Source organism: Carlito syrichta, unplaced genomic scaffold (genome assembly GCF_000164805.1).
Source record: "Carlito syrichta isolate Samal-C Ts95f unplaced genomic scaffold, Tarsius_syrichta-2.0.1 Scaffold303895, whole genome shotgun sequence".
In the NCBI taxonomy this organism is placed as follows: domain Eukaryota; kingdom Metazoa; phylum Chordata; class Mammalia; order Primates; family Tarsiidae; genus Carlito; species Carlito syrichta.
Window position 1 is genome coordinate 314291 of NW_007247991.1, and position 12661 is coordinate 326951.

Here is a 12661-nt window from a genome sequence, read left to right on the forward strand (position 1 = left end):
GAAGGCCCTCACCAGATGCAGCCCCACTGTCTGTGACTTCCCGGCCCCCAGAACCATGAGCCAATGCAATTCTGCTCCTTATAAATCACCCAGTCTGTGGCATCGCATTATGGGAGCATCAAACAGACTAAGGCAGTTCACTTCTGGCAAGTAAAAGGACTTGCCCAGCCAGAAGGTCACCAGTGAGTCACTACAGGTGCTGGGTACCAGGTCAGTGAGGGGACACCCGGTCCTAGGGCTGCAGAATTCACCTTCGAACCCTCACCATTCTGCCAGGGTTCCCTGGTTGCTAGGGGGGACAACACTGTGTTTACACTGATGTACACTCAGGGAAATATTTGTATGTGTGGTGTACACAGAGAGTTCATCCAAACAGCTTCCTAGAACCCAGCCTTCCTGTCTCCTCTCTGACAAGGGCAGCTGAGAAAGCTGAGTTTGAGCTGGGATTAAGAAAGAAACCTGGCTGTTGCTGGGCCCAAGGGAGGGCAGTTGTCTTCCCAGACACATACACTGTTGTTCTTGGGACTCTGGCAACGCTGAGCCCGGATCTCGTGGACAGCCAACCCCAGATCACTCAAGGTCGGCATGGAAGGTAGCTGGGTGAACAAGCCCCCCAGAGGGGATACCAGAACTCTCCCAGACAACTCTGTGGTCCTGTTTACCCTGGGGCCTGACACCAACACCAGTCTCAAAATTCACCAGGGCAGGAGAGACTGTAGAAAAAGGTCTCCCTAAAAGTCCATAATGTTGTTTTGCATAATTTCCCAAGAGAATCAATCTGAGGTGCCGTTGTCACAAACAGAAATAAAAAGGTTCTGAGGTGACAGGTGTTAATTTGCCTGACCGTCGTGATCACATCACTGTGTATATGTCTACCTGAACAAACCTAGCAAACACCATGTCGTGCACCTTCCATATGCACAATTGAACAAAAGAAATAAAAGATCTCACACTCTGCCGAGCTCAAAACTACACCTAACGGAGCTCCATCCCATCTGTTAAATCACACTTTTTTTTTGAGTCAGAGTCACTCTGTTGCCCAGGCTAGAGTGCAGTGATACGATCATGGCTCACTGCAGTCTCAGCCTCCTGGGCTCAGGTGAACCTCCCACTTCAGCCTCCTGAGTAGCTGGGACTACAGGCACGTGCCAGCACACCCAGCTCATCTTTTTTTTATTTTCCAGAGACAAAGTCTCCTCATGTTGCCCAGGCTGGTCTCAAACTCCTGGCTCAAGTGATCCTCCCACCTTGGCCCCCCCAAAGTGCTGGAATGACAGGCATGAGCCAAGGTGTCCTGCCATGCACATGTTTTTTTGTTTTTTGTTTTTTTAAGAAACACCGGCAGAAGGTGGAGGCAGTGATTCGGATGTCCCAGTGGCCGGCCAGCGGGTGATAAAAGCCACCAAGTCAGGACTTCCTGATCCCTGGGGTGCAGGACAGCCAGAAGCACCAGGATGCAGATCTGTCTATTCCTCCTCAGCTAAGTGACTTCTGTCCTTTTGAGGAGACTCCGGTTTTGCTGACAAGTCACAGGAGCTGGATGAGGGTGGGAAACAGCCAGGCATGTCCCCGGCACGAACACATCTCCCAGGAGGGAGCTCACGCAGGGCAGGTGTGGGAAGACAAAGGGACAACAGGCGCCCACCCCCAGCGGGGCCAGGGACGCCCGACAAGTCCCTCAGGACTTGGCCATCTGCTTGTGCTGCTGAGATGCTGAGGACATCTGGCGACGCTCCAGGCTGAGAAATTCCAACTGTTTACGTGACCTTTCGGGGCTGAGGGGGGTGACCAAAGGCCCCAGGGACACTCTGAGCCAACTACAGATGGAAGGAGCAGCCTGGGGAAGAGGGGGAGGGGACCCTTCCTTAACCACATCCAGATGGCTTGGTCCCCACCCCCACATGGATAAAATGAACTTTCTGGAGCTGCCCTATTGCTGATGGGCGGCTCCTGCATCCTCAGCCCTCTTGTCCGGCTCACCTTTGCCATCTACCAGCTTCTGTGGAGCCTGGCAGGGGCATGCCCCACGTGCCCCACTCCCTGAGCCTAGATGCCATGTCTATACTCACAAAGTCAGCTCACTCGGGAGAGATCAACGTACATTTTTCAAAGATGTCAGCCCAGCTCCTCCCATCGTGGGGGGGTGGAGAACCAAACTGGGACCCCACAGAGCCTCGGACACCTACACGTACCTGGGAGCCCATTTTTTCCCCCAACCTTTCACTGAAGTCATGGGGACACCACCAAAGAACCCAAGGTCAAGCTCAAGCCCACCTGGGTGCAAGACCCCCTGGGAGAAGGCGGCAGGAAATCCAAGCCTCCTAGGTGAGACGAGCATGGGGGTTGCACGGACTGGTCTTGGCTGTGCTTCTGTTTGGCAGACACCCTCTCCACAGGGACAGGAACGAGCCCCGTCGCCAAATTCTTTCGAGATGAGTCTCCCCCAGGGCCGCCCTCCTCCACCCGGTCTCTGGGTTGAAGATGAACAAGGGGCCCTTGGAGCTGGTGTCTCCCCTCTTGCCTCTGTACCCCTGGCCCTGATGGCCTCCATCAAGCTCTGTCTTCCTCAGCCCCACAGAGAGCACTGGAACAGATTCCGCTCTGAGCAAAGAATGTGTCCACAGGAACTAGCAGGTTCCAGCCCTGGGACAGGCCTGGAGGGCGGGCATGGAGCCCCACGAGAACCATCTAGATGAGATGCTTCTGCAGGCCCCTGGGAATTCCCCAAAGGTGGGGCATACCCTGTCCTCCCTGGCTACAGGGTTCTCGATGGATTCCCAATGAGACAAGGGCCTGCTAAGCGCCACCAGTCCAGCTTCCAAAAGACCACTCCCGTTCCTCAGGAGGGTAGATGGCCACTGGGATGCTCCACCCTAGAAACTATAAAATCGGGGGCCCCTACAAGCCTAGAGCTGTGTCCTGAGCTCAGCCCTCAGCGACTAAGGCCTGGCAGCGGAAGAGACAGCCCAGCCCCGGCTTCGTGACTGCCCTTGGTACAAGATGCCTCCTCCTGGGCACATGGACAACATGGTGGGCATGGGCTTCTATGCCGGCTCCTCCCCATTCTCAAGCCTGCAGCCATTTCCAGCTACACCTCCGTGCTAATCATGGGTACCTCCCCCTCTGACCTCGGTACCCCTAGGCCCCAGGGTGTACCTCCCAACCAGGCCACAGCTCTCAGAGGGATGAGGACATCCCACAGAGGGCGGGCCCCCACCAAACTCACCAACTGAGGAGGAAAGAAAAATCTAGAAAAAACCATGACCAAAGTAATTCTTCCTAGCTTACCCATGATCCCGTTACCTAACACAGTTGGGTTTTACTCAACCGGAATGTCAGCACAGTGCTGTTTTATTTAATTCCCTTGACAGGGTTTCATAAACAGCCTTCCATGTTTCTAGCATTTCTGCAAACTTACTCCAAGGGTTGTGTAACAGGCAGAGAGGGACAGGACTGGAGTTCATGGTTTCCCACCCCTCCGCACGCCAGGCTTTTACAACGGAACCCACAGCTCCTGCCTGCCAATCCTCCACATGCTTCAGAAGGGCCTCTACCTCCTAAAATGTACTGAGTTCCTTTTTATCCCAGGCAAATGGACACACAGTAAGATGCTCAGATCTGCAGACAGGGCACAAAGGGCTTTTTTAGTTGTTTGTTTGCTTGTTTGTTTTGAGTTGGAGCCTCACGCTAGAGTGCAGTGGCACAATCATGGCTCACTGTAGCCTCCACCTCCTGGGCTCAGGTGATCTTGCACCTCAGTCTCCCAAGCAGCCGGGACCACAGGCGTCACCACACCCGGCTAGTATTTTTGTGTGTGATTTTTTTGTAGAGATGAGGTTTTGTTATGCTGTCTCCAACTCCTGGGCTCAACCAATCCTTCACCCTCAGCCTCCTAAAGTGCTGGGATGACAGAGGTGAGCCACCACGCCTGGCCAGGACACAGAGTTTTGAGCAACGTGTATCCCACCATCAGGGTCTAGAACAGTCCCCAGCTGATTCTTCACATATCCTAGCGTTGAGTTGTGTGCGGAGTCCATGAGGTCAGGTGGCCCCTGGAAATGACCCAGGGCATGGAGGGACAGGGGCCCAGGGACCCAGTCGTATGCCCTGCCACGTCCCCCAGGTGGCAGACACCCCCAGCTTCAGAAAGAGGATAAGAACGTGTCCTTACTGGCTCGATGATTGCAGGTTCTCCCTTCTGGCCTTTCTCGCCCCGAGGTCCTCCAATCTAGGGGTGACAGGAGGCAGACAGAGGGAGAAGGGGAGGGAGAAGAGAAAGGGAGGGGAAAGAAAGTCCAGATGACACAAAATCCGGTGAGTCAGCAAGGCAAGGGTGCTACCTGCAGCTGGGCCTCTTCCCCCAGGCCCAAAAGGGGGGAACAGAGGGAGACGGAGGGCAAGTTCACGGGAGCTCGTGCAAGTATTAACAGGCCAATATAAGAGGCCACGCATGGCTCACAGATGCTTATGCCACAATGCACACATAAGCACATCAAGTTCTGAGCACCGAGCTCTCTTTAAAAATAAAGTTTTGGGCTGGACATGGTGGCTCACGCCTGTCATCCCAGCTCTCTGGGGGACTGAGGTGGGGGGATCACTTGAGCCCAGGAGGTCAAGACCAGCCTGGGCAGCATATCAAGACCTCACCTCTACAAAAAATTTTAAAAATTAACCAGGTATGGTGGCGCGTGCCTGGAGTCCTGGCTATTGAGGAGACTGAGATGGAAGGATCACCTGAGCCCAGGAGGTGGAGGCTGCAGTAAGCTATGATCATGTCACTGTACTCCAGCCTGGACGACAGAGTGAGACCCCACCTCAAAAAGTAAAAATAAAGTTTTGGAGACGGCGTGCAGTGCTCTCGTTGCTGGCAGCGCCCCACCCCAAGAAGTCCCTAGGCAAGACCCCAACCGCACCCCCCGCATCTGAGCCCCGCCTAGAGGGCGCCTCCGCCCTCTCACCCCCTCATAGATGGTGTCCTGGTTTGCTGGCATCCCTGGTCCAATCTCTGATGGGGAGTTGGTGGGGTCGTAGTATGGGTCGTAGTAGCTCTCGTCGAGGTTCTTGATGGTTTCTTCTGTGAACTCCCCCTCCAAGTCATCCTGACCCTCCCGGGGAGGCAGTGCCGGCTGCAGAGGGAGAGGAAGAAGGGTCACCCGGAAGGGCCTGTCAGACACCATGCTGGCACCATGGGCACCAGGGAAGCTCAGACCCCTCCTTCATGGGAGACCCCGTCTGTGGGTTCTGGGTCCAACAACCCCAGACTTCAAGGCCAGTGGCCTCCCAAGCCACAAAGCACCTAGAGTCCGGAGCCCAACCTGGGGGGAGAGGTCCTGAGGCCCCTAGTAATCTTGTTGTTCTGTTTCTTAATTTGTATAAGATGGGGTCTCACTGTGTTGCCCAGGCTAGTCTGGAACTCCTGGCCTCAAGCTTCAGCCTCCCAAAGCATTGAGATTCCAGGAGTGCACCACCACGCCCAGCCCCCTGGTCACGTCTTTATACATCTTCTCCCTCCCACATTGGGGAACCGCCACCCCAGACCTGCCCAGGCACCATGGTGTGCCATGGACTCCAGGAGACTGTTTAGGCAGAGGCTCCACCCAGACCTCGGGGTCCCAGGACAATGCATCCCTAATGCCGTGCCCACAGATGCAGGGGTGTGCCCTGCGGAAACCGGGGTGTCCTCTCTGGCCGTGAAGATCCAGCACCAAATGCACAGCGGCTATTTTATCATTCGCTGTGCCGTGCCCGGCAAGACTCCTCCCGGCTCTGAAAACCACACAGCCCCAGAGGAGGCATCATCGGCGCCATGTTGTACACGAGAACCCCCAAATCCAGAGAGGCAGGGTCACCTTCCCAGGTCATGGGCAGCGTCTTGGCCAGCCTGCCTGACTCCAAGGCCTGCCTTTGTCACCAGCCCTGCCTGCCTCACCTTCAGCTCTGATCATCTGGACCCTCCCTCAGGGTCCTGTCTGCCAGCAGCCCCTTCCTTGGCCAATCTCCGCCTGAACCCTAAGAGACCTGCTCGGCCAGGGTCAACCCACTCATCTTTTTTTACTTTAGGGTTGTGGGGTACAAGTGAAGACCAACTACATAAGGAGGTTCGTGCAGGTGAAGTTTAGGCTTCTAGCAGGCTGTCTCCCCCCCGGTAGTGGACCAGGTAGCCAGTGTGTTGCCACCCACCCCCCATCTCTCCCCCTCCTCTCCCTCCCCTACAGTGTCCTGTGTCTGCCGACCCCACCCCGGGGCTCCTGTGACCAGTGGTGGGGCGCTTAGGTACGAGAACATTTTTCCGGTCTTTGTTCCTGTGACGGTTCACTTAGTATGATGGTCTTCAGCTACTCAGTGTGGCTACCCATCTTGCAGGTAAAAAATGGGCAATGTGAGATCAAGTCAGCAAGTCAGGATTCCAAACTCACTCAGCCATGGTACCCCCTGGGGAGCATTAAAATAGCCCTAGGGGGAAAGGGCCTTGGGACATGGGAACGTGGGGGCCACCCAAGACACCCAAGGCCGGCACAGAGAAAGAGGCAGCTCCTCGGGATCCTGCCCCAGTCCTGGCCCTCACCACCTCCCCTGGACCTCGCCAGCTGGAAGGAGAGAAATTACGTTGGAGGCATTGGAGGTGCCCAAGGTGCTGGTGGGAAGCTCCGCCCCCGCGTCCGGATCGGTAGGCTGGTCAGGGTTCTCCATGCCCTCGCCGTAGCCAAGGTCCTCGTAAGGGGGCGGTGTGTAGTAGTCTTCGCTGGGCAGGTAGTCGTAGTCTCCGATGCCCAGGTCCTCTTCCTTCCCGGCCCCCTCGCTGGTTTCAGGCGTAGGAGGGGCTTCTGTAGGGGGCAGGGTCAGCTCCTAGAGCCAAGGGCAGAGCGGGGAGGAGTCAGGGCCAAGGCCAGGGGGAGGGGCTTCTGGAGGGGCGGGGTCAGCTCCCGGAGCCAAGGGCAGAATGGGGTAGAGGCAAGGCCAAGACCCGGCAGGTGTCTGAGCTCAGGACGCCCCACGTGTCCAGGGACAGGCCCTTCTGCGGCAATGTCTGGACCCACTGGTACCCAAGAGGCCTTCAGACTTGGGACAGGGGCTGCCTCTGTCCCCAGGGGAGGATGGAAGCCCAGCCTCGACCTCTGTCACTGAGTCCGCTAAGAATGGACGAAAGCACCCAGTTTCACACTGGAATAAGTGAACCCTAACTCAAAGTAGCAGAACATTCCAGGCTCCCAGAGCAATATGGGATGGTCAGGTGTCTTTCTAGAAGGGCGCACGCGCGCACATACACACACACACACACACACACATACACACAACTCACATGTCCACCCACACCCACTCTCCTTGTGGCTCTGAGGATAGGGCGCCCTCTCCCCAGCAGACACCCCCTTCCCAGCAGGCACTCCCAGCTGGACACGTCCTTCAGATGCCTTGCCCTGCTGGCACACCCTGGAAACCCTCCCATGTTTAGAGGGAAGCACAGAGGGGAGAAGGCCTGAGACTAACCCCCAGCCCTCGCTGAGACCCGTTGGGGGAACCCCGAGCCCTCCTCTCCCGCCAGGGCCAAGCCTGCCTTTGAGGAACCCCAGACCCAAACTGGTCCTGGAACCATTCCAGGCCACAGAGCTGACACAGGGTGGGGCCCAGGGGCCAGTGCCCGGCTACACAGTGAGGGCAGTGCTCCTGTCACCTACATCTTCTGACATCCCTCCTCACAAGGGAAGCCCAACACGCCCTGGCCATGGGTCTCCGCCCTTCCCCAGTAGCTTCCTGCCCTCTACACTGGGCACAGCCTCTCCCACCCTCCCCCACCCTGGCACCATGGCCTCCCGGCACCAGGAGCCCACCCGGACCAGGCCGTTGAGTGCAGACCTCAGGGATCTCTGTGGTTTCTCTGGCAGCTTCCACAGGTTTCTTGGTGGGTGTGGGCTCCTTCCCCAGGTCTTCCGGGTCTTCATAGTAGGGATACTCGTAGTAATAGGTTTCCCCTTCACCATCTCCTTCCGGGTACTGAAAGGAAATGCAGTCACATAAGGGGTACTGGACCCCCATGCAGGGACCAGCCTGCTTTGCTTCCTCACACTCCAAATTCAGCCAGGAAGAGGGAACATCACAAAGTCCTGCTGGGGGGTTCCTGGGTGGGATCTTCCCTCCCCAGCCCCACATGAAGCCCACAGGAGGGAATGGGGGAACCCAGGTCCCCTTGAACAGAAGTTGGAGGAAGCTGAACCCTACCAGGTAGAGACATCTGACCCTTTGGGACCTGAAAGGTGGCTTCGGCTGGCCACAAACTGCCACGAAGCAAGTTCCCTGCCTCCAGCCCAAGCCACAAAGTCCAGGGACCCAGCAGGAAGGACTTGTCAGGGACACAGGAGAAAGTCTTGCCCTGAGACCATTTTGGCATCAGGAGCAAGGGAGGCCTGGTCTGCAGGACCTCGGTTGGCAGCTCCATACAGCATTCTTGGGATTTGTAAGATGTGGCCCGGGCCACAGATCCTACCCTGCCTTCTCTTCTGACGGGTGGAGAAAAAAGGCAGACCCAAGGAGAAATAAGTAGCGAGATTTAATATCATTTAAAATAAATGAGAGTCAAATTGGACTAGGAGTAGGACAGAATTTCCATTCAAACGTGGTAGAAAGAGCTGCAAATAAGGTAAGTCGAGGTGTAGCTGGAGTGGGAGGTGGGAGAGTGAAGAAGGATAAACCATGGGCATAGTGGACCCCCATAAGAGGGGCAAAGGGTCAGACATGTCGCTGCCACCCTGGGGATCAGAGGACCGGCCGTTCTACGGTGGACAGTCCTAAGCATCATCCTCTTTGGCCCCTTCATGGGGGTCAAGTCCACGGGGAACATTTGTGGCATCTCTGCTCACAAACACCCCCTGGAGGTTGCAAGCCCAAGGTAAGAGAGACACCTGGCATTACTCGTCTAGGAACTTGTCTGAAAGGTTAAAGGTAATTGACAACAACCTCTGTGGCACCATCCTCTGGGAAGCACTGTCTAGTAAAATGAGTCAGACTTCAGACATCACACATTTATCACCTGGGGCGGGCCCTACATATCCTAGTCTAGTGGATGTACTTAAAACGGGGGTCTTATGGCTCATGGGTCTCTCCACAACCACCCCACCTGCCTGGCCCCACCCCATCCCAGGGGGTCTGCCCATGCACCACCCATGAACCCAGCATGAGCTGACTCACATATTCATCTGGGTTGGGGTCCTGAGACTGCGGGGTGTCAGGGACCGCCGTGTCACAGTCGGGGCTGTAGTGCTCGCAGTAGTCGTAAGCTGCCCGGTGGTCTGAGACAAAGAGCAGTTGCTGGATATCACCCTGAAAAGGGACAAAAGCTCATGAGCAAGCAGCACGCAGGGCTTATAAACCCCACAAGGGGAGCTGGGAGACGCAGCCTGATGCCTGAAAGCAGAGGCAGCCCGGGCTAAATCAAGAAGGACTTGTCCTCACGGCCAGACTTCTTCCCTGGAAGCTGCCACCTACAAAAGCCACTCAGGCTAGGCTGGCCCACTCACCCATGCATCCATCTATCCACCCATCCACTCATCCACCCACCCACCCCTCATCCGTCCATTCACCTATCCAGCTGTCTCTCCATTTGGTGGACAGATCCCTCCATCAGTCAATTTCATCTGTCCTTCCATTGATCTATGCACCCACCGATCCTTCCACCCATCCACCCCCCCATCCATTCCTATATCTATCAGTCCACTCGTTCACCCATCCATCCATTCACCCACTGGTGGATGGATTCTCCCACCAATCTATTCCGTCTATCCCGCCCTCAATCTATTCATTCATCCATCCATTCTTATACTCATACATACACACATCCACGCATCCATCCATCTACCCCTCATTCATCCATCTAGTCATCCACCTATCTTGCCACTGGTCGTTCCATCAATCTATTCACCCATCTATCCATTTATCCATCTATCCATCTTTCCACCCACCCATCCATCCATCCATCCATCCATAGATCTATCCATCCACTTATCCATCCATTCACCCACTCATTCACCCATCCATCCATCCACCCATCCATCCATCCATCCACCCATCCATCCATTCACCCACTCATTCACCCATCCATCCATCTATCCATCCACTCATTCACTCATTCACTCACTCATTCACCCATCCATCCATCCATCCATCCATCCATCCATCCATCCATCCATCCATCCCTCCATCCATCCACCCACTCATCTGTCCATCTGTCCATCCATCCATCCATCCATCCATCCCTCCATCCATCCACCCACTTACCCATTCATCCATCTATCCACCCATTCATCTGTTCATGCATCCATTCATCCATCCATCCATCCATCCATCCATCTATTCATTCACCCATCCATCCATCCACCCACCCATCCACCCACATATTCATCCATCCACACCCATCCAACCATCCATCCATTCACCTATCCATCTATCCATTCACTCATTCATCCATCCACCCATCATTCCATCCACTATCCATTCATCCACCCATCCATCCATCCACCCATCTACTCATCCATCCATCCATCCATCCTTCCATCAATCTATTCACCTATTTATATACAACCCATCTATCCACCCATTTATCTGTTCATTCATTTATCCATCCACCCACCCACCTGTCCCTTAACCCATACTTTTATCAGGCACCAGCTGAGCACTTGCCAGACACCAACCAGAGCTCCAAGTTTTTATCTGTTGTGAGGAGCATAGCTTGCAAACTCATCCACTGTAGACTGTGATGGTTTTTATCCTTCCTCATCACCTTTCAACCACTGTGGTGGGGGGAGTGTATTTTTAAAGAGGCAATGCTTAGTTCCTTAAAAAGTTAAAAGTGGAATTACCATAGGCCCCAACAATTCTAATCCTAGGAACTGAAACAAATACACAAACAATTCACCCATATCAGTTCAACCAAAAACAAAAACAAAAAAAGAAAAGAAAACAGAGACTCAAAGTAATGCACATGTGCTTAGAAGCAGTATTCACAATAGCCAGAAGGTGACAGCAACCCAAATGTCCATCAATGGATGATAAATAAACAGAATGTGGTATACACATAGAACAGAGAATAATTCAGCCATAAGAGGGAGCGAAGCACTAATACATAATACGACGTGGATGCCCCCACACTAAACTTTCTAATCCATCGTGCAGTGTGTACTCCCAGCAGCTGACGGTCTCACTGTGTCAGCTAGGACAAGCATGCAATCATGTATTGCATTCTTCTCTTGTCAAGGTATGCAGGCAGTTGAGAAATTAAAGGGCTGCTACCAGGAATAAGCAGCACAGACCTCATCAACGTATCTTCCAAGACCAAGATGGCAAACCAACAAGTATGCTGGGTGTCACCCTGGCAGCACCTGGGTGATCCCCAGCAGAGGATGTTTTGGTCCTAATCAGATGGATATGAGCCAGCCAATACAGTAATGGTTTTAGTAATGATGGTGACTATGATATAGACAGTGTCTTCTATAGATCAGGCACTCGATAAGAAATCTGCATGTGGTCTTTCTGCATGCCCACAAGAACCCTGTAATTATGTTCTATTAATCTCCATTCTACAGGTGAGGAAACCAAAGCCCTGAGAGGTCACCATCCATCAATCTACTCACCTATCCATATACCACCCATCTATCCATCTACCCATCTACCTATCTATCCATCCATCCACCCACCCAACCATCCATCTATCTATCCAAGCACCCATCCATCCACCAATCCATTGATCCATCCATCCATCCATCCATCCATCCATCCATCAATCCATCCACCCATCCACCTTCCACCCACCGACCCATCCATTCACCCATATATTTATCAAACACCTGTTGGAATCGCCCAGGGCAGGGCCAGCTCAAGGCCTCCTGCAAGGTTTCAGCTCCTACATGATCGATCCCCTGGGCACAAGGGAAGGGAAGAAGACACAGAGGAGCATGTTTGGCTATTAGAATCTTGTCATTGGAGATGGTGCCCAGGCCCAGGGTTCTCAGGGACTGGGCCAGGTGTTGAGTTCTCTGGGCCCAGAGCCCATCTCACTACACTACGTCACTATCTGCACACTTTTCCAGAATACACTACGAGAGACAGTTAAGGAGAGGCTCAGGAACCTCTGTAAATCCTCACCCAGTGGACTGCAGGGTCAGGGTACCTGGCCCTGTCTAGAGGGCAGTGTGTTCTCTACGGTTTATCCTGAGCCCGCACTCCACTGGGGCACAGGCATCACCTCCCCTGTTGCCAAGTGACTAAAGACAACATAACCCCTTCCATTAGATGGCTGCACTGTGGCCCACAGCCCCTGGAAGTTTTGAGGTGGCTTCACACTGTGTACTTCTGACCCTGGCGAGTCACCCTCAGGCCCTGAGTGCCAGGATGCGGACAGGGCTGGGGGACATTCATGGCTGTGAGCTCCGTGTGCACACACTGGTCATCATCTCAAGGGCTGCTCTTCCATAGAGACCTTTGATGTGGGGAGCTGGCCAGGTGCTGAGACTTGGATGGACAGGTAGGTGGCCAAAACTGCTATACCCAGTGCCATATGAACTGGCTACTGTGGCACTGGGAGCCCATTGCCAGGTGGCGAGAGTGCCAGTCCACAGGGGTGCATAGGGGAAAGGGCATACCCTGTCCAGCCAGACAAGCCCGGCTCACATGCCAG

The 12661-nt window shown here is 54.4% G+C and overlaps 1 protein-coding gene across 1 annotated transcript in view; it reads right to left on the bottom strand.

Annotated features, from left to right (window-relative positions):
* The window catches only part of COL5A1 (collagen type V alpha 1 chain), a 196482-nt gene that overhangs the window by 101968 nt on the left and 81853 nt on the right, over positions 1-12661 (bottom strand). The window contains exons 8-12 of the mRNA XM_021712966.1: positions 9181-9312; positions 7852-7989; positions 6607-6846; positions 4959-5126; positions 4172-4228 (exon numbers count right to left, since the gene is read on the bottom strand). Coding sequence (XP_021568641.1) covers positions 4172-4228; positions 4959-5126; positions 6607-6846; positions 7852-7989; positions 9181-9312 — 735 coding nt within the window. The remainder of the gene's footprint in view (positions 1-4171; positions 4229-4958; positions 5127-6606; positions 6847-7851; positions 7990-9180; positions 9313-12661) is intronic.